The sequence below is a fragment of the Aquila chrysaetos genome, chromosome 9, assembly GCF_900496995.4.
Source record: "Aquila chrysaetos chrysaetos chromosome 9, bAquChr1.4, whole genome shotgun sequence".
Lineage (NCBI taxonomy): Eukaryota > Metazoa > Chordata > Aves > Accipitriformes > Accipitridae > Aquila > Aquila chrysaetos.
The window spans coordinates 5,664,334-5,688,099 of record NC_044012.1 but is presented as its reverse complement, the minus strand read 5'-3'; the positions used below and the strand labels follow the sequence as shown (position 1 = coordinate 5,688,099).

The following is a 23,766-nucleotide window of genomic DNA, read 5'->3' as shown; positions in this document are numbered from 1 at the left end:
GAAAAACAGGGATGTAAATCTGGATTTGCCAATCCCAGTATCCTGCTGTGGCAGAGACAATGTGGATAAAACCATATGGCTAATCACAAATTTGTTCAAGAATGTTTTTAGCAGGTGCAATAGGAATCTGATGAAACATTTACCCTGAATATGGTAATGCGCTCTATCATTTCCAGGCTGGCAATAACAAGGGGTAATGCGTATACGCTTTGCCAAGTGGCTGCAAGGCTTGTGGGTTTTCTTTGTTGTGGTAACATGGCATATGGTAATGAGTCTGTCGTTTGGTTTGCTTGTCTGACATAATTCGCTATGAATGAAATCTTGAGGGACAGAAAGGTTTGATTCTTCTTTTGCACCAATTTAAGTCTAGATTTAGTGACTGCAAATAAAAATAGTGAGGATAGATAGCTCCATTAAAGGAAAAAACCATAGTTGAGCAAGAGAATCAGGCCATGGGTGTGCATACAGATAATTACTTCAAAGATGTTACAAATGGGCCTCTAGTTGGTAGAGTGGTTTGGTTTGTTTCTTTGTTTTTTTGGTGTTTTTTTTTTAATCAACAGGTTTCATTAAATGGAACAAATAACAAAGCATAATAATTAATTTGTTCTCTGGAAGTGGATATTATCTGTTACACCTTGTCCCATTGCCCCACATACGCAGCAGGAGGAAGCAGAAACACTGTTTACTGGGCTGAGTTAAAGACCAGAAATACAACTGTGTTTTCCTATGTAACAATCTATGCAGGAGGCGCAGAAACAAACCAGTGTTTTTAAATAACCAGGCCACTCAATGACAGCTTTTGCAATAGTTTAAACCACTGTTCCCTTGGGTATGCAATTACCAAAGTATTAATAACAAGCAAAGTACATCTTTCACCCGCAGTCAAGATGCAGAGTGCTCTCTGCTTTCATTACCCTCAAAGAGAGCTGGGGATGTGTCCTCTGGATCTATTGTTCTCTTCCTCATTCTACACTTTGACAGCCTGGATAATTATACCCAAGCCAGAAGAAGTGGCCTTGTAATATTTTTAAATGGGTATGTTATAACAATAAGCGATGCAAAGTTGCTGGTGTTTCATGCAGATTAGTATGTTTTTAGGCCGTCCATCATACCAGGATGAGAAACACATCCTCTGCTGCTTCTACAACTCTTGTTCAAAGCTGCACAACAAACCTAGAGCAGGGTACTCCTCTCTGTGAGCCCTCTCCAGTCAGAAAGCACTTAAGCGAGGGTTGAACTGTAAATGCTGGCTTAAATGGGGCTATTCACACTCTTGACAAGCAAGGACTTGGTGCAGTGTTTTGACTGCTGGGGTCTACAGGTGCAGATGTTCCAGCTGAAACCTCCATCTGGAAAACAAAATAGCATTGTGTCTAGCTTGGAAAGCACAGTGTTGCCTTTGTAAAGTCATTCATTTCTCTTTCCTACGGGGACATTTCCAGATCCCTTTGTTCTATTTTTATCTAGTGGTAAAACGATTTGGAGACACCATTGAGCTGAACTAGGATGAATTACAAAATAAAATTTTAAGTTGTCCACGTCTCAAAGATAGGTATTTTTAAATGTGATGATTGACATCACTGATTCAAAGAAATGCAAATAATAAAAGCGCCACAGCTTACTAGATCAGGCCCTCAGAAAATTTTATTCTCCCAGTGGAGAAACGGAAAGCGTGATGTCCTTTTGGGTGTTTCACAACCTAAGAAGTCCAAGGCTGCTTTTGACTGACGGAGCAGGGGCCGCGGCGAGCTACTGCGTTTGCCCGCTCCTGGCAGCACTGACTGAATTGTCGGTAAAGCAGATCACAGTTTTTGAAACACTTTCACTCGGTGCAAATAAGAGTTTCACTACTTAAAACTGGATGCTGTTAGAGACAGCAGCAGCAGATGGAATCAAGTCGTCTCTTCACGTGCAATTAAGCACGTTAAATATATGGCCTAAACCCTTGTGAACGGTCCTGAAGAAAATCTTTTTTTGCCTGAAAAGGGCATTATTTCCAGCTGGCAGCTGAGGAAAGCGGCCCTATCGGGACGAGTCTCGCTGTATTTCATTCTCGTTCTCTTGCTTTTTCTCATGCCGACGCCTATCATCTTCCCCTCCAGCTCGTGCGAGGGGAGTAAATCAATGAATAAACAAAAGGCTGGGCTTAGCCACATTTTAAAGCCGAGGAGGGGGGGAAGAGATGGTTTCGTAGGCGGTGCAGAGTCCGGGGTCGCCGACCCGGCCGGGGTGCCGGGGCAGCCGGGGCCGCCCCCGCTCCCGCCCCGCAGGGGGAGGCCGGCGGGCGGGGCGGCGCAGGGAGATGATGTCAGCGGCGGGCTGGCAGCCATGGTGTGAGGGCAGCGACTGAGGCGGCCGGCCCGGCGCGGCGCGGCGCGGCTCGGCGGAGCCCGGCAGCATGTCGGGGCCGAGCGCCGTGTCCGACCCCCAGCACCCGGCGCGGCTGCTGCGGGCCCTCAGCTCCTTCCGCGAGGAGAGCCGCTTCTGCGACGCGCACCTGGTGCTGGAGGGGGAGGAGATCCCGGTGCAGAAGAACATCCTGGCGGCCGCCAGCCCCTACATCAGGTACGGCCGGGGCCGGGCCCGCGGCGCGGCCTGAGGCGGCCGGGGGGGGCCGTTGCGGGCCGTTACGGTTACGTAAGGAGCGGGCACGGCGGCTTCTCTTAAGGACGGGAGAGTGAGGGGGGAACGGGCCTGCGCTCCCCGCCGGGGCTGCGCGCCCGGCCCCGGAGTTTGCCCGGGCGGGTCCCTCCGGAGGAGCGGTCGCGTCCTCCGCACTAAAACTGCCGCTTTTTTGGGGGGGGGGGGGTTCGGGTTTGGAAGGCCGCTTAACCCGCTGGGGAGTAGGGTGGGGTGGGGGGAAACCCGCCACCGAGCTCCTGGCGTAGGCGAGCGACTCGGAGAAACCCCCCAACGCGTACCGGCTGCGGGGGGGGTCGTTGGGCCGCGGGGCAGCTCCGGTCCGCCGGCTGCACCGAGTCAGCACTTCAGGATCCTTTCTGGTTGTTTGTTTTTTTTGTTTTTTTTTTTCCCCTTCTTAATGTCTTTTAGCAAGACAGGGCTCCAGGAGGTGGTTATGGATTCTGAAGTACGTCAGCTTTTAGATTAAAATAAAAAAAATCGTTTTTTCTGCCCACCTCCCGTTCCCTCGTGCCCGTACAGTACCCGAGAACAGAACTCGGAAATTGCCGGAGGTGTCAAAGCCCGGCCGAGCCGGGAGAGCCGCCGGCTCCTGGCAGCGGGTGCCAGCAGCATGTGCAGCCACAACGGTGCCGTTGGACGGTGAGCGCTGGGGAGGACCCGCTGCGTTAGCACAGTCATGGTTTCGGAGGTGGCCCTGCAAACAGTTTATCCTGGACCGTGTTTTCGGTGAAACCCGTTTCGTGAAAGGTCCTGCTGCGGCCGCTGACAGCCGTTTGAACTTCTCCGTCGCACAAGTCCGATGACATCAAGTGAAAAGAATATACCCGCCATAAGATTTTTATAGTACGCATCTGCACATCATAGAGGGCAATCGAAACGTACAAGCAGTTAATTCCAAAGGGTTTTTATTTTTAAGTCCTGTCTTTGCCGGTAATAAAGACATTAGTTTTGTCTTTGTAAAGTGGGAGCAGACCTTTCAGTATCACTTAAACACAGGATTACCGTAAGTCTGTAGCAGACTTTTCGTAATGGTTGGGCATTCCTTCTAGTTGTAGCTTCCTGGGAAATTGTCATAAAATCTGCATCTTTGCGCTAGGTGGGGATGGGGAGTCTGTGTGCTACTCTCCAAAAAAATGCAACGTGCTTCAGTGTTGTATTGTCTGCTTTTAGGCAACGTGGTATTTTGGGTGACCATTGCAGTACAACTTCGACGTTCTCAAGTACACAAATAAACTAAAAATAAATAGAGTATGAACTTGGCGATTAACTTTTAAATGGGTCTTGATTGTGGACAGACTTAAAGAAACAGTTTTCTGCACCGGTTGAGCTAGCAGAGCTGAGATATGAAATGAAATAAAATTCACAGAGAAGGAAGATCAGCAAGAATTTGCAAAGAAGACACCATGGAGCCTATGTACTAATAATAATGTTTTTCACTGCTTGTCTTGAGAAGCAGTTTTGGAAGACGGTGGTGAAAGACAAACCAAAGACGTGAAATTGAAATGAGCCATCGATCCAATACTCTTCAAAACGCCTGAATGCTTTTTAGGTTGTTGGTCATCGTATTTTAGATGACCGAATGACATATCTGAAATTAAGGTTCAGAAGGGTTGCTCTAGGTGGGGAGAGGTCATATTCTTAGGAAAACTGCTGTTCTACTGTAACAGCAAGATGAGTTTACAGGAAACGTCCAATTTTTTACGGTGAAAAAGACTGCTTAATTAAAAGATATTGTAAATTCTTCTGTGGAGAAGCACCCTTTCACAGAATTTCATCTTTAAGTATTGCATTTTGTTCATCTCTGAGAAATGTACTGGGGAAACATGAGTTAAGCGTGTGTGAGGAGTAAGAGCGCCAGACAGAACTACATGAGCAACAAAACTTGTAGTCATTAGAGTTGTGGTTTTTTTAAACTCAAAATTGTTCAGGTTCAAATCCCATGAAGGAACTCATTAACTATGTGTGAAAGTAGGTTACATGCATTAATATATAAATATGATTAAGTTTGTTGGGTTTTGGGTGGTTTTTTTTTTTTTAAGCTTACTCATCTTTTCTCCTCAGGCTTGCAAGATGTAAAGAACCAAAATACATGTACCTAGTTCTTGTATGGCACATTAAGAAACACATTTATATTGCTTACCTTTGCAGAGCCTAATTTTTACCTGCTGCATATTTCTCTTCTTTTTATCACTCCAGGATCTGTCTCTTAGTCCAGCTGGTCTTCACATTGGGTAGAATTGGTCAGGTAGGTTGCCGGTGTTGGAGCATTACGTTTCCCGCCAAAAGTAACGTTTCAGCGGCTCTTTTTGGAGATAATCTCTAGCCTGTACCTAGTCTATGGAAGTCCCATTTATTTTGAGTGTTGGTTTTTCAAATAAAATGATCGGTTTAGGTTTCTATATAAAGAGTTACTGCAGGAGACTCAATGATTTTATGTCCTTGTATTTTAAGGGTAGGTGATTCCAAAGCGTGCTCCAGTACCAGAGGTTGTTACAGTCTCCAAATGCCAATTGATTTGGGTTGCTCTCATTTGAAAAATTCCAATATAAAGCTCAGAAAAATCCATTAACTAATTTCAGAAGTAAAACTTGGAAGAAAAATGAGTGGATACGTGAAACAGGCTTAGCAGTGAAGCAGTGGAAGTATGAGTTGGCATGGTGTTTTCTCTATCTGGCTGTGTCATTATGTATTGTGGCTGTGGGCAAGTTGGTGGGCGAGTTCAGAAGCTGTGTAGGGTTTGCATGAATGCTTAGTTTAGGGTGTGAGTAGGAAAATAAGTAGGCATGGACTTTCTGAGGGGGTGGTTGGGTGTGAGCAGAGTCTGTGTGTGCTGAAGGATTTGTGCAGCCACAGAGAGAGGAGCGTTACCTGTTTTTTAGTTTTGCATGGAAGCTGTTTGGCTGACTGGTTATGAGCAGGACACTTGTAAATTATAGTGATGTGGCTTCCCTCTAGTTATTTGGCAACTGGATTATCCATGCAGCTCAAAAATGGCAGCTTCAGCGGGGAGAGGACAAAAGACGTGAAGGGCACGCAGAAACACACGGAAGTGTTACTGGTGTCGCGGGTCCCATCTGCCTTTCTTGCCCGTAGGCTAGCTTCTGCAAGTACAGAAAAAAAAAAATAAATGCCTGTTTCACGAATAAATTTCAGTCTGTGGGACCAGTAAGACTTCTAATTTTTGCGGTAGTTTGATTCTTGAGGTCTTGCCTCAACTTCTTAATGCCAAGTTGTTTGTAGCTCGCTGAGAGCAGTGAGGTCTGGGGTGGTTGTGTGAATTCCTACAGAATTGCCGTATATGTACAGGTTTATCTAATCCCTCTGTGTGCCCCTGGAGCAAATCCTGTCTTTTACAAAATGCAGAAGTCTTCCTGCATATCTCTAACATCTTGTGGTATGTTCCTGAGCCTGAGAAAAGGAGGATTCCTTAGGAAGACACTGCCATAGGACAGAGCGCGGTTTGGCTCAAAGTGATGTTGCTGTGCATCCCAGAGAAGTTAAATTCGAGCCAGGTTAGCTCTTGATTTTCTCTTCTGTAACAAATCAGCCAGAAGCCTGCACTTTTTTTTTAGCACTTTTTGTCCTGGCAATTGCCCTAATGTAGGTACAATTCTATTGGCCTGGTTTATTTTATTTAGTTTGTGGGCCTAGTGTAAATTATGGTGGCGTAAGAGTGCTCTTGCCAGAATAAACCATGCTTGCACTAGTAAGTTTGGTGTAAGTTGTAGCATATATCCGCAAACCTTTTAGAGGGTAGATTTGGTCCAAGTATTCCTGGTATCCTCAGCAGTAGCAGCAGATGTTCTCATCTGAACAGACCTGTCACTGTCTGGCATGAGTTGTTCCTGGCCAGCTGAAACTTGCAACTCTTAATATTTGGCTAGTTTACTGTCTGCTTGCCTGTATCGCAGGGAGCATGTGGGAACTACCTTAACAAAGAGGATATTTAAACTCAAATTCTTAGATGAACTTAATATTGTTACACAGGGATTGTGCTGCTGTATTAGAAATTAAATTAAGACATTTTTGTTATCTCAACAAGTTTTGGTTTTCATGCATCTGCGTGAACAGATTACAGATAGGTGCGTGTACTCTATACTGTTCCCCAAGGCTTTTCTAACTTAGTAATGGACCAGTAACCATATTTTCGTCTTTTTCCAGATGAGCATAATATAGCTAAACAAAAATAAAAATGTAAAATTAAACTCGCGTTATTTTCCGTTCACTTGTATTTACAAGCTGTAAATGGATTTTGGTCAGAAATAATCTGACAGCATTTGCATCTTCTCACTTGTGCTGTTCAACCTTCTGACATCCCTAAAACATTGCAGGCCTTGTAAGAGCCTTGCACAGCCACAAAAACGTAACCTCTCTGCCAGTGCCAAAACAGACTTCCACGGAGGTGTGGTGGGATGTATCCCCCATCACTGAACTCCTGTCCTTTCCTCTGCGTGCTGGCACTTGGAGCATTTGGAGTTTTCGTGAAACCGGGAGAAGGCAGTCTGCTGAGACATCGTCCTTGTGTAAGTGTTTCTCTGAGCATCCCTAAGTGCTGGTGCAAAAAGTGGGATGGGACGTCCGTTCTGCAGCGCACTGAAAAGGTGTGTCTTGACAGTTTTCGTTACGCTTGTTAAACAATAAATACTGTAGAGAAGGCGAGGTGGAAGCCAATGTGTGCCAGTAGCTTCTGGTGCTTATTTCCTGATAGCTGTTTGGTTTTTATTGACATTTATAGAGACCTTTTATAGTGTTTTAAAACTTTTTTCTGTTTGGGACTAGTACTGAAGTCATGAATACAAGCCATTGCTGAAGCTGGGAGGTACTTGGCTGTCAGGACCCTGTGCTCTCAAGTTCTGGTTTAGCCGAATCACGCTGTGCTTGTGCCAGGGCTTGTTCACTCTTCACTGGGCATGCGGGGCAGCGTTGTGGTAACAGCCCTATCAAGGAGGGCTCTGAAGCCGTGTCGTCTTCGAGGTTTCTTACAAGAAGTTTGTTTCTGGCAGTCTCCTGGGAACTTTACAGGATGCCCTGGCAGTAGGAAGTCAGGAACAAATCAGGCCAGAATTTGCTTCCAGACTTTTAGGGCTGTTTTTTAAATTAGTTAAGGTTTTGTTTTGGTTTTGTTTTTTAAAAAAATGAAACTAAAATGTCACCTGTGATGTTTTAGTGATAAGTGAGTTGTAAAGTCTCTGTAACTTTGAGAAGCGATAAATCAAAATAGTTGCCTTGTCCAGAAACTCTCTACCTGGCATAACTCAGAAGTGCCTGAAGGCATGTTATGTTAGGATAAGTAGTTGAGGGGCAACAATGATAAAGGTATGTTGAAAGCTTATGGTTTAAAAAGGGATTTAAAAATCACTATACCAGGCTTGAGTGGGGAGTTGTTAATTATATTCCTGCTCCAACAAGCCCCTAAAGATGGCCTGAAGGGAGGAAGCAATAAGGCTCTTATCCAGCTCAAAATAGTAAGAAAGTACAGTTGGGCTGCTCCTACACGTCAGGCAAAGGGAGAACTGGAAATCAGAGCATCTTGTTTACACAGGAGAGCTTGAGATGAAATTTCTTGTCCTTTCTTTGTATCTGAAGACGTGCGGTTCATCTGCGTGCCTGATGTAAGAGGCGAGTTGGGGTGGAAGGAGGTGTGGCAGGATGGAGCTGCTTGGGATGTCTGGGTAATTTATATTCTGTAGGTTGCCTTTACACCTGCATTAATTGCCTTGTTTGGCAAAACTTTTTATTGAAAGAACCTGTTTTATTAATAATTTTTCTTCCATGCTTTAAAATGTATTTTGTGGCTGGAACAGGGCTGCTCTGAAGGTGCTCATGTGTCTGGAGAAAGATCTGGTGTTGATGAGTCTGGACTTCTTGATGTGTCTTAGTTTTTGGTTTTTTTTTTTCTTTGAACCTGTTTTGTTTGCACTGGTCTCAGCTGCAGTTACTAAAGGAACTTCTTCCTTGTGTGGACTGACAAATACGAAAAGTAACTAATGGTTTTAAAGAATTTGTTTCTTCACTGTCTGTTCAGACTTCTTATTTCATATATTGTACAAAGCTTTCTCTCTGTCCTGGTACTGAGTGCCAGTGTAGCGTTACCTATACATAGGGGAGTCTCCAGTCTCGTATTTGTCTCCCGTATTGTATCTATGCCACTGTTTAATATTTCCAAGAAAACAAAAAAAAAAAAGACTGGTATGGACAGTTCCAAAATTGCTTGTTGCCTATCGAGGAAATATGTTCTTAATACCATGTGGTTAGCGGCTGCTTTATGTCCTCAGGCACGTTGATTGTTGGTTTACATCTCCTGAAAGACTTTAAGCTGCCTAGTACAGCTGTTGTTATTGTTTATGGACATGGTTAGTACTCTGAATTGCAGACTCTTGGCTCTTCCTTCTTGTTCTGGTGAAATCCACACTCCTGGTTCCTTTTTCCTCTTGGCTGTGCCATCACTTTCTGTGATAGTCTTGCAGATCTCCATTTTCCAGCTCCTGGCGTGTCCAGAGTTCTGGTGCCTCTCTCGGTTGGATTCCCAAAGAAACACAGCGCTTGCCGCATCTTCCAGCAGTCCCACGATACTACTGGTGCGCTTGTAATCTTGTCCATTTGACTTCATACTTACCAGCGATTATCAAAATCTTCTCTGGCTCTGATGCTTATTTCTCCCATGTGCTATAACGATAAGTGAGGTATAAAAACCTGATTAAACCAAGTTTTCTCAGGAGGTTCATTGGTGTTTTCCAAATAATGATTTTAGTAAGTCACAGGAATGTTTGGATTATTAGAGACAGGCTACACAGCATTGCATTTCTTAAATGTATTTAATGGTAAGTTTAACAGCATGGTATGGTACTGTACTTGTTCCTTCTAAAATAGCATTTTTAACAAGTTTAAGAGCAGATTTAATTTGAAAGAAGATGTATTTTCAAGTAAGGTACAGTTCATTTCTTGGTTTAAAACTGTATTCCACACATGTCTTCCTTTGCTTTTCCAAGGAAGTCCTAGTTCCAGAAAGCTACCTAATAGGTGGAACACTGCTGTTTAGCAGAAGGCTAAATTTTCAACAGATGTGGGCTGGAAATCTCATGAATTGTCTATTTAGTGAGTGAACTTGAGTGTCATGTGTAGCACAAAAATGGCATAAGTATGATACAGATTTAGTTACTTAAGGAGATGCTTGGATGAGTGTTCCATGCCAGCTAGCCTGCTGCCCATAGAGGAACAGGGATTAGGTATTTCTTTCCCAGCTTTTAAAGACAAAGAAAGAAAAAAACTCCAAAGCACCTTTCTAAATCCAATGGCAGGTATTTCTAATACAGGAAGGTACAAAATAGATCTGTGCTTCATGTGGGAAGAGCTGAACAGCCGGCTGCTGAACCAGCTCTACTTGACTACATTCATAGATCAGGCTGAGCTCTGCTTCATGCTGCGTACAAGGTGCGTGGCACGAACCATCGGTGCCCAGCAGCCAGCTCATCTGCATTGCTTGTGTTTGACTTGTTTGTAAGCTCAGCTGGTACGGTTGGTTGGTTGGTTTTGAAGTTGGCTAAAAAAAACTCCAAAGTAAAATGAAATGTCAGGTACTTACTGCTGCTGAGAAGCTCCAAGGGTCCATTCTTGGGGACTGTGTTCATCAAGTGTGTGTTCTGTCTACTTAGGGCTAACTCGCATGTTCAGGCAAGACATGCTGGTTAAGGGTAGATTTCCAATTTAGATTACAATCTAGCTCTGGATGAGCTCAGTGTAGTCAGTAACTTCAGATTTTCAGAGTAAACAAGCTCTTCATTGAGCGAAGCCTTTGAGCCTTGTACATGTCCCCTGCGCTGCTGCTGAAGGAATTGCTTTGTTCTCTTTCTTATGGGGGGGAGGCGGGGAGAGAAAGCCTTACATTTTTGCCTGACTTAAAATTTCCAACAGATGAAAAAATTAAGTTATTGCTAGTTGTTCTTTCTCTTAAACCAAGGAAAGCACCTTCTGCAGGTTTTTGTGCTGAGCTGTTAGGTGGACTTCTTTGCCTTGAGACCTGAAGTTGCAGTTACAGATAATCTTGAGAGACGTACGAGAGGCATAGCCAAAATCCTCTGAGAGCTGGCACCCTTTGCAGGGTGTGGTGATGACTGTCTTTTATGTGTGGTGCTAAAGGCCAGGGTGCGACCTCAAAGAAAACCTTCTGATTTGGTTGTAAAATATCCTTTTGGAGGATGGCAGTGGGTGGAGTGAACTGCTGCATCATGTTTTTGTGTCTGACCGGTTTAATAATGTGACTATTAAGGTTTTTTGCATGCAGAAAGACCAGTCTTCATGGGAGAAAATGTTGCAGGGATGAAGGCAGACAAATGAAAAAACTTCACCATTAAAATGGTCAGTCCTAAGTAGGACTTAATTAGATTTAACATGGAAAGCTTGTACTTGAAAGACTCAAACCTACATAAGGAAGCCCAGATCAGGAGAAGACTAAATTGACCTTATGCTTTTGCATCAAAAGCAGAATTTTCAAGTTTTCTCCTTACTGGTGCAAAATCTCAAAGTACTTGCTTGTCGTTTTTGGGACTGAGTCATCCTTGTGAGCGTGTTTTAGGTTTGGTGCATGTCTTTGCTGGAAACGTTTGTTGGAGGTGTAACTTCATTTTAAAATGCTAATGCTCTCTGGAGAAGGCCAAAACACTGGTGCAGGTAAAGGATATATCATCAAACCCCAATTTTATTACTCTTTGGTTTGGAAAGATGGCTTTGCTGCTCTAATACTAAGGTTTGCTAGTGTGGCAATATTGGCAAAGCTTGTGTAGGCTAGCCCTTATGGTTAATCTGGAGCAAAGTCATTAATTTGGAAAGACAGCTCCTTTCAAAAAGACAAGTGTTTCCCTCGTCTCCTGCAGTTTGGTTCCTGACAGCCTGCTGTGGCTGTGTAAGTAGGTCAGCAAACTGCGTCGTTTGCAGTGTGATGACGTGAGAGCAGGTAAAAGTTTTGTGTTGCAAAGCGTCAAAACCAAAGCATCTGTCTTCTGTTTCCCAGATTTTTCGACTGTTGTTCACTGGAAATATCATAAACCTGCTTGAGGTGAATGTGGTCTAGAGCATTCTCATTTACAAAGGTGCGTTCTTGGCAGACAGATGTTTTCTTTACCTGTTTAGGTGCCAATATACCAGCACTCTAAGGATTAAAGCATTCCAAGAGTTATACTGTTGTTCTCCTTATAATTTATGTCACTACTGTAGAAACACATCAGTTATCTTTTCATAACAGTTTATAAATAAGGCAGAGGTTTTTAAAGATAAAAATACTCCCACAGAATTATGTCTGACTCAGGAAAGCAAGTGATACTGGTGATGGCTGAATTCTTTGTTTTGGTTTTCATTTTGTTTGTTGTTTTGTTTGGTTGGGATTTCAAAATTACAGTTCCCCCTCCTGTAAACTGTCAGCTGTAAAAGGTAGGAAAACCAAGTTTTCAGACACATGGACCCTTTCTCAATGTGCTTCTCATGCATCTTAACTGTTCCACAACAGTGCTCTCACAGGGACTTGGCTGTAATGTTGGAAGTATGACTATGTGTTTTTCTTTGTTTCGCTCTTTTAAAATGAGAGGTAAGTTGGAAGATCCATCTTAATTTTAACAAGAACTATGGACAGTCTCAAATTTATCTGTTGGTTTGGGTTTTGTTGGGGTTTTTTTTAATTATTTGAATCTGGTTTATGCCATTAGATGTGAATTGTGACTCCTAGCAATATCAACGTTTGTTCTTAAGCCCTTGTTTTCATTTTAACAATATACCTTGCTTATATTGTTGCTTACCTATACAGAAGAGGTATTGAAATTTTTTTCCTCATTCTGCCTTATGTAGTGTCATTTGAGATGACTCACTAGGATTATATTCCTTAAGTGATGTGGAAGAGCAGATTCTAAATTTGTCAGACAGACACACGACATCTAAACACAGCATAAACCCAGTTGTTCTTATGCCACTATCTCAAGGTGTAGTATGTGCCAAGCAATTTTCTTGATGAGGTACGAGAGGTTGGGGTGGATGTTACGCATTTGTGGAACACTATTTATGTTACTGGAAGCAATTTCAACTTACAATGATGATCTTCTTAATTAAAAAATGCAAAACATTGTTTTAAAACATGTGTGGAGTCAAGCTGCTCAAAATTAAATTAGTTAAGAAAACAGGACGAAGAAGTTGCCTTGTTTTGTTTCCCCCAGCTCTGTATGTGTCTCAGCTGTGCTCCGCTCCCAGCTAATGGGTTTTCTGGTTGGCTGTGGGGGTTTTATTTCCTTCTACATCTTGATGTTCTGGCCTTTCATCTGAATTAAGGAAGACTGAGGCAGCCTTTTCTGCTGTGGTTTGGCAGCTTAGAGTGCTTTTAAAGTAATTAGAAAAGTTGTCCGGAGTAGGAAGCTCTCACGTGCATGTGTTAGAAGCAGCCGTGCTGCAGCTGGGCACATCTCTGCACCTTGGGTTGCTGATTGCCACTTCCAGCTTTCAGCCACACAAATCGTGGGCTGAATAAATTGCCATGGGGAAGAGCATGGTGGAAAGCATCCTCCTTCCTGGGAATCTGACAGATTGGAAAACCTCTGCTTAAGCAGAGCTAGAAACGTCTTTTTTTCTCTAAAGCGAAATTTGGTAGAGGACCAGGGTTAAATGTTTCACTGCATGCTGTCCGCTCTGTCTTTCTGAACTGGGAACAAACCTGTTTTGAAATTTTCTCATTCTGTCTGTTGCATGTGTTATGATGACAGGGATGCCCAGACCTCAGTTTGGTAGCGAGGTGTGGGTGCGGGTGCGGGTGCGAGCTGATGCTGGGTGATGCAAGAGGAGGCATGGCTCCTTGCCTTCCGCTTACATACCTCCTACTTTTTTCTCCTCCTTCAGCTTTCTTTCCACATTAGACTCACAGTTTTCTATCTTAAACTTTTCCAGCTCCAAACCTGGTTATACTATGTCCTTGCTTAGTATTTTTTCCTCCCCCCTTGCCAACAGCCAGTAGCTGTCCTGCTTGATGTGATACACAAGTACCTCCAGCTGCTGTTTGGGAATGGTTCTTGTGTCATAGCTCGGAAGTCTTTGTACCAAAATAAATAACCTAGTAGTTTTATTAACGAACAGATCAAAGTTGTGTGACAGATGGATAACTACAGCTTCTCAGGACAGATGATAGGAACAAAGCTTAGTCTGAACTGGGATGCATTTGCATAAGGTGAATGTTTGCCTGCATACAAGTATCTATAACTTTGAAATGAATTGATTTGTTCTCAAGGTTATTTTTCTGCTTTGAGTTTGTGTTTTTGGTTTGCATCAGTGGCTGGTTTGTTTCTTTTCAGGTTAACAGCTGTTGATGCCTGAAAAAGTACACAGTAATTAGAACTTCTAGCCTGATAAGACCCAAAAGCTCTGAACAACACTTTCTTGTTACCAGGAGGCGTCCGTGTAAAGTCCTTGCAATGAGGTGATTTAGCCTGGGTGTGTACAGGTGATGCCAAGATGAAAGTTAGTGATAAATAGCACTAGTCCTTGCCCTAATCTCCCCATTAGTGTTGTCATGCAACATGTTTATTATATGCCTTGCATCTGTTTTAAGCCCCACAGTGTGTTGGACTACCCAAGTTCTGTCTAGATCCTGCTGTGTATTTGACCATACCAGCTACTCGTAGGTACCCGATAGGTATGAGATCCAGATACACTCTGTCTGCCTCTCTTTTCTGGTGAAGGAAGCCAAATGCCACAAACCTTGGTACATTTTATGTTAAATGAAAAGAAAACACCATTTCATCCCAGGAAACAAGATGCAGCTCTCATTACAAACCAAGAAACCCCAAACTTGAGCATAGTCGGCATAATTAAAATTGCCGTTTGGATAGATTTGAAAATGTGTGTAAAGAAGCCTTGGCACTGTGTTAGAGTTGAAAATGCCTGTTTCTATGTGTGTATATGCTCTTTCATTCGTTTGGAGCTTGTAGGCATGAAAAATGCACGTTCCATATGGGCTAGGATGGCACGAGTTGAGATACATGTTGTAGGGTATTGCTTGAGATGTATATTCAGTTTAGAAGTTTTCAGCTGACGCGTTGCAAATCAATGTCTGCTATTGCAGCATGCGATTTACTGGAAGTCACATAGACTTCTGTTTAGAGAACAGGCTTAATTTTTCTAATCTCCTTCCAAGTGTTAGGAAATAAACAATTTCCTAACCCATATTATATTGTTGTTGTTACTGTTTGTATTAGAACTTGTGCTAGGTGCTGTACAAACACAGAGTGAAGCAGCTCAGCTTCAGACTTCGTATAGTCGTACATATGCATCAGAGTAGCCTTATCTGCCAGGGTGTTCTGCTTGCTGGCGATGGGTTTCTTGCAGTATAGAAAAGCAATGTGAAAACAAGACCACAAATATGATTAACTTCAGGGCTAAAATTACCATCCTTATTCACACCTAAATATAGCTCCTTGTAGACTAGGATTTTATTTGGTGCGAGTTATATCTTATTTTGTGAGAAACTAATTTATTCTGTCATGAGTAAGTAAAGCAGAATCTGCCCTTAGCTAAGTCCTATTTATGTATTTACTTAGTATGAGGGTGGATAGTGGAAGACTGTGACAAACTAGACACTTTCAGCTTAGCAAAGCCACAGCTTTTCACATTAAGAAACTAATTCTATCTAAGAATATATTCAAATGAATATAAAAAAGTTTTTAAGGCTTTTATTTTCATGTGCTGTGATATAGATGTAGTTACCTATATATACACAGAGGTGGTGAAACAAGTTTTCTGGTCTTTATATAATGTATTCTTCGTTGCCTGAAGGGTGGAAAAAAGATGTTAAAAATGATCTTTTATTAGCTCTTGTGGCTGTTTTCACGAGACTAGCGGACACTGCTCCCTTTTGAACACTTAAAGTTGTCTTTCCTGGAAAAGGTGTTTACGTTAATGGATCATGGAAAGCAAAGCTGTCTGCTGTATTATTATTATTTCCTAATCTTTCCCCCCAGACCCCTTCCATTCTGTTCAAAGGCACATCAAACTGTTCCTGGTATTTTTAAAGAAATTGCTCATAAGTGAAGCGTCCACTGATGTAGATGATTATTTAAAGCTCAGCTGAGCAGCACACGGGCTATTTCCTCCAACTGTGAGCACACAGTTTGGTTACAGCCAGGCATAGCATTAGGCCGATAACATCATAAACTACACAAAATGGTAATGCAATCCAAATATTTGTGCTGCCGGTGTGTATTCTGATCACATCTGCTCACTGTAATTATTTTTTTCTTGGTAAAGTGATTTTGTTTTGGTTTGGGTTTTTTTTCCACCTTTATCAAAGCAAATTCTTATGTTTCATCTGTCAGCAGAGCTGCTGTTCTGTTTGAAGTTCTGACTGAAGTTTTTGAATGCTTGTGATGAATGAGCTGGGAAAAAATTACTTTGGGTATTTGATGCCATGGGTAGTTTGCAAGGCTAACTTATTTGTTCAGTTTGGAAATGTGATGAGCAATACTAGAGACCATACATGCATCCTTTTCATGCTAATTCAAGACAGACAAATTTCAAATCCTGTTGTAAGATTTTGACATCTCTGTTAGAGCTAAAGTGATCCATAGCTAGCATTTATTTCTTCAGAAAACTGAGAGCAAGCAATGCCCAGGTTGTGAGCTTTTTTTTTTTTTTCTCTTTTTCTCCTCTCTTAGAACAAAATTGAATTATAATCCTCCAAAGGACGATGGCTCAACATACAAGATTGAACTTGAAGGGATATCGGTTGATATCATGAAAGAGATACTAGATTACATCTTCAGTGGGCAGGTATGGTATTAAAAAAAACTAGATGGAAATTTAATTATTTGGCAAAATAACCTGGGTTTTAACAGTGCTATCCTGAAAGATAAACTTATCAAGGTTTAAAGCTTTGTGGTAAAACTTCCACAAAGTGGTATATCACACTGGGGCTGTGCGTGTGAAGCAGAGGCAGTAGGCTCTGCAGGAGTTGTCTCTGCTCTTCTCATGCCGTGAGGGAGGACTCTAAAAGAGTCATATGCAATGCTCGTATTAAAATTTGTGGGTACTTTCAGTAACCTGCTCTAAAACACGCAGTCTTTTAGAGCTGTAAAAGAGAACTGGACTTGATAGCAATAGAGATTGAGACTCCATCACTGAACATAAGAGTACATCAGGCATCCTCCCTGACTGACCCTCATGCCCACCTCTCTGGCCTCTTGTTGCTGACAGCGTGCCCCTTCAGATTTGTGCCAGTAGCCTTAGCAGGAATTAACGTTGGTGTGTCCAGTTTATTTGGAACCAGATGGAGATTGCTGAACGAGTTTTAACTTTCAGCAGGAAAAGAAAAGGGAGATGTGGCTTGGAATTCTTTTCTGGACATGCATTTAAAAAAATTATTTATTAATTGCAGCAAAATTCATTCTAGGTTCTCAGATTAGATGAGCAGTTTCATGGTTCCCTTCAGGCGCAAAATTCTGCTTGACACCTTCTGTCAAGCAAATGCCTTTCCATCCCTGTATTAACTTATAAACGTGTAGTAGTCGTATCAATTTCTCGTAATTTTTACACTGGCATTAATACTCCATTTTTCAGCCACTGAGAATGAGTGTAATGAATGCGGACATGTCATGAAACAAATGAGTGATAGTAGCTATAACTTCTAAATTAATTCTTGCAGATCAGGCTAAATGAAGAAACTATCCAAGATGTGGTACAGGCAGCTGATCTCCTGCTGCTTACAGACTTAAAAACTCTCTGCTGTGAGTTTTTAGAAGGTTGCATAGCTGCTGAGAACTGTATTGGTATTCGGGACTTTGCACTGCACTATTGTTTGCATCATGTTCACTACCTTGCCTCAGAGTATCTGGAAACTCACTTTCGAGATGTCAGCAGCACAGAGGAATTCTTGGAACTGACTCCTCAAAAACTGAAAGAAGTGCTGTCGATGGAAAAGCTCAATGTTGGAAATGAAAGATACGTCTTTGAAGCGGTGATTAGGTGGATTTCTCATGATTCAGAGTCAAGAAAGGTCAGGACATCAAAATGTTTTTATTTTGATTGGGATCCAAATCGGTGTGTTTATTCTAATTGGTGGGAGCTTAAAATGGATACATTTCTTTTGGGACTAATCTTGCATTTATAGAATTAGTTGCATTTTGCCTGAAATGCTGACAGTGGTGTTGCAGTAAAAGGGTGAAAGTTGTATTGATGATATATCATCTGCTCTCTTTATTATTTAATAGGCACGAAGGAAAGAATGTACATTTTTGACATTTGACGGTACACTCTTGTTGTAGAGAGAAAGCAAGTAGCACGTTTGTAGTGAAACTTTAAAGGCTTGATGCATTTGCTTAACAAAATCTAGAACATAATGTTATTTATTACTTCCAAATACCAAAAATACTCTTTCAAGGTTTTGATAAATGTAGAAGCATCTGTATGTACAAGTGCCTTAGTGCTGTTCTGTAAAGTTTGGGGGATTTTCTGGCACTTATCTCTCTCTGTAGGTTCACATGAAGGATGTCATGTCAGCAGTGTGGGTTTCGGGCTTAGATGCAGCGTATTTACGTGAGCAGATGATGAGCGAACCACTGGTACGGGAGATCGTCAAAGAATGCAACAATATTCCCCTCACGCCGCCCCAGCAGGGAGAGGCGATGCTGGCCTCCTTCAAGCCCCGGGGTTACTCGGAGTGTATAGTGACTGTTGGTGGAGAAGAACGAGTGTAAGTATGAAGTGGCATCACAGGTTGTCACAGCTGGTAAAAATACAAGTGTTTCGCATTCACGGCACATCTGAAAACAGTGTGGAGAGAATATGTGCACCTAATGGGCGGCGTACGCTATCGTTTGAGTTTGTTTTTAAGTTGGTCAGACACACCAAAAATACCTTTGTGAATGATTCAGCAATAAATAGTTCTTTTCTGACAATTTTCTGACGTTCAGCATTAGAGTAAGGCGTGTTGTTTGTTCAGTAGTGTTGGCTGGTTTTGTTTTTAAACTGCATAGACTTTACTAAAAATAAGCACAGAACATTGGAGAAACTTTTCTAATGATCTGAAAAGCATCTATAATAAATCTTAAAAATAATGAACACGTGCTTTAACTGTTGTTTATAATAGCTGGGTTTCCAAAAAAAAGTCAGTATTGGTGCATCTGAGATGCCAGGTGAAAATTCCTGTTCCACACAATAATCCCTTTCTTTTCTTGAGTACCCTCTGCAGTAGAGGGGAGGGTTTTGTCTGCTTTAAATAAGTTTAGCACTTAGATGTTTGCTCTTTATAAAAGTGTAATTACTGAAATAATATTTTGCACATCAGTTTGTGGATCGCTTTACTCGGACATTACTAATACTCCGTATCAGTTCTTTTTAGTTTGTTCAAAGTTCCTTCATAAAAACTATTACAGGCAGATATAGTACGAATGAAGTACCTCTGCTTGTTATGTCTCCAGTCTGTACAAAACTCAGTTTACACACATTTGGTTTGGGGGTCTTCTCCTTAACAGGGAAATACCACGCTTTATGAATATATATTAAAACATGAACAAGCAAGCTTCGGACACAAGTTGTTAACAGTGAACTTGTAAAACTCTGTCTTGTCTTTCTGTTTTTGTTTGTTCCCTCCCCACCCTGTGTTCAGATCACGGAAACCAACCTCAGTGATGCGGTGTATGTGTCCTCTTTATGATCCCAATAGACAGCTCTGGATTGAACTTGCTCCTATGAGTATTCCAAGGATCAATCATGGAGTATTGTCAGCAGGTAAAGGGGAACTTTGTATTTGTAAAGTCAATATTACGAAAACTTACCAGTGCCTCAAAAACTGAGATACAGCTTATAATAATATTTTTTCTTTAAGATTGACTGCACTGGGGTTATTTCATGCTTCCCCTTTGTCTGCCCAAAACATTACTTGATTCTGTGAAAATCCCTGTCATCTGAGTGTCTTTAAATCACTATTCCCACAACATCTTGTGGGAATCTGCTACATCTGTCTCTCCAGGAATATTTCGTGTTTTAAGTAAATTCTACTTGCTGCATCACTGAATATGTTGAAGAGTATCTTCAGGGGTAGGCTTGAGTCCAGATATAAATATGTGCTTTACCTTCTCCAGTCCAGAGTTTGACCTGTGACTGGTCTGAAGCTCTTAGCAAGTTCCAGGATACAGCTCACCAGTCACATTGTCTTGCTCAGTGTACAGGTGTGAGTCCTGTTTTTAAGATCATGTTACATTTTGTTTTACAGAAGGATTTTTATTTGTGCTTGGTGGTCAGGATGAAAACAAGGGAACCCTAAGCTCTGGAGAGAAATATGATCCAGATACCAATTCATGGAGTTCCTTACCACCAATGAATGAGGCAAGATCACTATCTAACTGTTGGGATTTGAGTTTTGACTTTGGCAAAATGTTCCATTTCTCCTGCAAAATTTTATTCTGAATCTCCAGTCACTTGCATCTTACACATTCAAAATCATGCTACAGACTGACTTCTGTTTATATCCAGTTGTTATACTTGTGGTCTGATACTGACTGCTGGATCTGGAAAAACTAAACAATTAGTGAAGAACTAGCTGTAAAGATGAACTACAAAATTTCAGGAATTTCATAATGAATCAGTCATATAGTATACCTAATGTTCTGCATATACTGGCCTTCTAAAACGAGAACTCTTAAATGGACAAAGGGATCGGACTGTGCAGTAAAGATGGACAGGGGACGGGCCAACCTACAGAACTTGGCTTGCACAGACATATTTAGGTTTGGTTTGAGTTAATGCTTCCTTCATATTTGCATTCCATCAAAAAGTAACAGTTTATTATTTGTAAACATATATCCTTAATACACCTGTGTTTTTATCTTCTTAAATCAGCGTAGGTTGTTTACTAAGAAATTGTTGTTTGCCACGGGATTTTCCTCATTACAGTCTCTGGTTGGCAAAGGCTGTAGTTCAGGCCATGTTTGTAGTTACGGTGCGTTAAGTTTCCTGCTTACTATGAGTAAGACTTTACGATACATTATGTTTCCTGTTGACTGTGAGACTGAGGGTAGCTGTGCTCCTACATAAAAAACAGAAGAGCTGCCTTTATTACAGATAATGGGTCTGAGTTTTGCTGCTGTAGAGACCTGAAAGCAACAGCTTCATCATGGAGACTACTACTATGCCAACCGAAATACGGCCAAGCTCTGTTCTTAGATTTCTGTGCAGTCTCTTTGGCTTTTGTTGCTCTGTCTTCTTTGAATACCCTTCGTTTTGTTTAGTTGAATGAATTAATAATCTTATTCTGGAGTTTAGGACTTCACCATTTACAAAAAAAATCAAAACAGAAAACAGGCATGATACCAATATCACTTTGCAGACAGATATGCTGAAAAAAAGATTGTATTGATTTATTCACAATGGCAGTTATGTTTTACAATGTTGTCTTATTGATATTCCTTAGGCACGACATAATTTTGGTGTGGTAGAGATTGATGGAATTCTATATATTCTGGGAGGTGAGGATGGTGAAAGGGAGCTAATCTCTATGGAAAGCTATGATATTTATAGCCGGACCTGGACCAAGCAGCCAGACTTGACCATGGTTAGAAAGGTAAGAACTACATCATATGTTATTGCATTACTTATTGTTAAATAGTTAATGCCAACATATATATATATATATATATTTTTTTTTTTCAGCCTTTTGCTTCAAGTAGACACTGTAACAAACAGTCACAAAATGAAATGAGGGAGAGCAGCTTCTTTATTTATATACCAAAACAAAACTGTGGCTGAGAACTTTTATGCATGGCATTGTTTGAGAGGTCGTACAGGCAACCCAAATACATACGTGTTTGTGTATATAGTTAGTTTTGAGCTCTCGATACTGTGCATTTGTGTGTAATTTTAGATGTACTTTTTCTTTTTTCCACAAGATTGGCTGCTATGCAGCTATGAAGAAGAAAATCTATGCAATGGGTGGAGGCTCCTATGGAAAACTCTTTGAATCTGTTGAGTGTTACGACCCTAGGACTCAGCAGTGGACAGCAATCTGTCCTCTGAAAGAGAGAAGGTGAGTGAAAGTGGAAGGGGGGAACTACATTGCTGTGTACAGCCGCCTTTAACATTCTGATGAGAGGAAGTTGTCCTTTCTTTGATGGATCCCTGAAGATGGCTGTCAGAGGCCCTACGAACTTCACCACGTGTCTTTTTGAATTGTGGTGGCCTGTAGTTAACATGTGGCTGAGTAAAGATAAGCATCCGAGCAATAAGTATGGATTTTGTAGAAATACACTCCTCATGTTACAATTAATACTACCCTGATGCAAAATGAAAACCAGAAATTGTAGTTCAATTGGAACTTCAGACTTTGACCAGAGATACTTTGCTGGTTTGTTCTTTTACATGGTCTGAATTAAGTGCTTACAATTCATGTTCATGACTCATCTTATCTTGTTGAACATATGTGTGTATATAAATAAAAATAATTGTAAAAAATGGAGAAAGTTCAGAAGGATACGTGAAATGGTTTTGGTATGTTGCATTTATTTTTTTTTTTTCTTATTTGGATTCTCAGATTTGGGGCAGTGGCCTGTGGAGTTGCCTCTGAACTTTATGTATTTGGCGGGGTCAGGAGTCGAGATGACAGTCAAGCCAGTGAGATGGTGACGTGCAAATCTGAATTTTATCATGATGAGTTTAAAAGGTAATTAGCTGCAGCTATAAACATAGAAAACACATATCTTACACACTTGCCTGTCTGTTCCCCTGCCCTTGCTCCAGCACTTCAAAGCATATTGGATCTGTGCCATGCATCTCTGTTGCTCATTTTACCTTTTACGATCCAGTATGGCTGTTACTGAAGGTCCATCTGCTTCAGTGGCTTGTCCCTCTAAGATACCAAGCCTAAAGCCCTGGGCCACTATGTCAGTCTTGAGTGCCCCTGAACAGGAGAAGCACCTTGGTCATACACGTAGTTTGCCTGGTTCTTCCCCTGCACTCTGCGGTTTCCCCAGGTGCTGGGGTCTGCTGCCTCCCACCCGGACTCATGCCCTCGGCTCCTTGTGAGTGCTAAGGGAGGAGTGTAACTGCGTACACGGATACTTAGTTCTCCATGATCCAGTCCTATCTCCAGAGGTTTGCAGCTTAGGGAATTCCTAAGCTAGAGATAAGAAATTTCATGCATTTTTGTTCCAAGCATTTGTAGCTGATTGCTTTTTGAACCCATGTAGGCTTTTGCCATAGGAAAGACACTATGGATGTGTAACATTCCACAGACACACTGTGCATGGCTAATCTTTTGTTTGTTTTGAATCTGCTTCTAATGACTTCATTTGTTATCTCTTGGCTCTGGTATTGGAATCCACCTTACTACATGTGGTAACTATTCAAAATGTTACGTTAGACAGAATTTGTGTATAGTCACCTTATTCTCCGGTCATAACTGACAAGCTTTGTTTCCTCCAGTGTTTTTTTTCTTGGAAATAACTATAAATTGGATGATTCTCTTTTTTATAAACTAAATTGAAAAAAAGACTTTGTGGTCAGATGTTTCAAGGCTTGTTGACAGTGGAGGAGATTAACACGTCTGTATTACAAGATCAAGACTGATTTATAACTGTGACCTGTATAAAAGCACACAAAAATGGAATAGTAGATGTAAGTTCATTATATAATTTTCTTGCAAGATGTGGATGTAAAGAGACTTTAATTCCTGTATGAATAGGTCTTCTGTGTTGTTCAAAGTGATGTCTAAACTAGCTGTAATCAAATGAAGCTGGAGAAAAAGCATTCTTTAGAGTGATTATAGGAAGCAGAGAGATGAGAAAGGCTATTGCTGCTGATGCTCTCTAGCATTTTCTAGCCCAATGGGAGTGTGGGGAAATGCTAGAAGCTGATTAACTTTTTGGCAAGAGGCCTTTGAAAAGGAAAGAATTCTGGAAGTAAGTGTGCCTTTATCTCTTACTTGCTATTTTTAGTTATTTGCCTGAAATATTTCCAGGCTGATTCTGTTCTTCAAAAGGTGGTATATAGTAGCTCGTGATTCCTCACCAGCCACTGTAAACCTGTTTCACTGGTTGATACAGATTGAGGTTTCATAAAGTGGAGTTTGAAAAATTTCCGAGGTTCCGGGCTAGGTGCCGCAGGTGAGTC

The 23,766-nt window shown here is 41.5% G+C and overlaps 1 protein-coding gene across 3 annotated transcripts in view; it reads left to right on the top strand.

The window, feature by feature from the left end:
- Positions 1-2,321: 2,321 nt before the first annotated feature.
- GAN (gigaxonin) overlaps positions 2,322-23,766 on the top strand; it is a 30,061-nt gene continuing 8,616 nt past the window's right edge. For 2 of the 3 annotated variants that reach the window (XR_005933178.1, XM_030025450.2), the window contains exons 1-9: positions 2,322-2,568; positions 16,323-16,437; positions 17,309-17,659; positions 18,138-18,355; positions 19,271-19,392; positions 19,877-19,989; positions 21,074-21,223; positions 21,549-21,685; positions 22,190-22,318. Coding sequence is in view for 2 of the 3 variants with exons in the window: in XM_030025450.2 (XP_029881310.1) it covers positions 2,402-2,568; positions 16,323-16,437; positions 17,309-17,659; positions 18,138-18,355; positions 19,271-19,392; positions 19,877-19,989; positions 21,074-21,223; positions 21,549-21,685; positions 22,190-22,318 (1,502 nt within the window). In the remaining variant the exon portion in view is untranslated. Of the gene's footprint in view, positions 2,569-16,322; positions 16,438-17,308; positions 17,660-18,137; positions 18,356-19,270; positions 19,393-19,876; positions 19,990-21,073; positions 21,224-21,548; positions 21,686-22,189; positions 22,319-23,766 lie in introns of those variants that run through there. The other variant, XM_041126007.1, reaches the window with a different exon arrangement.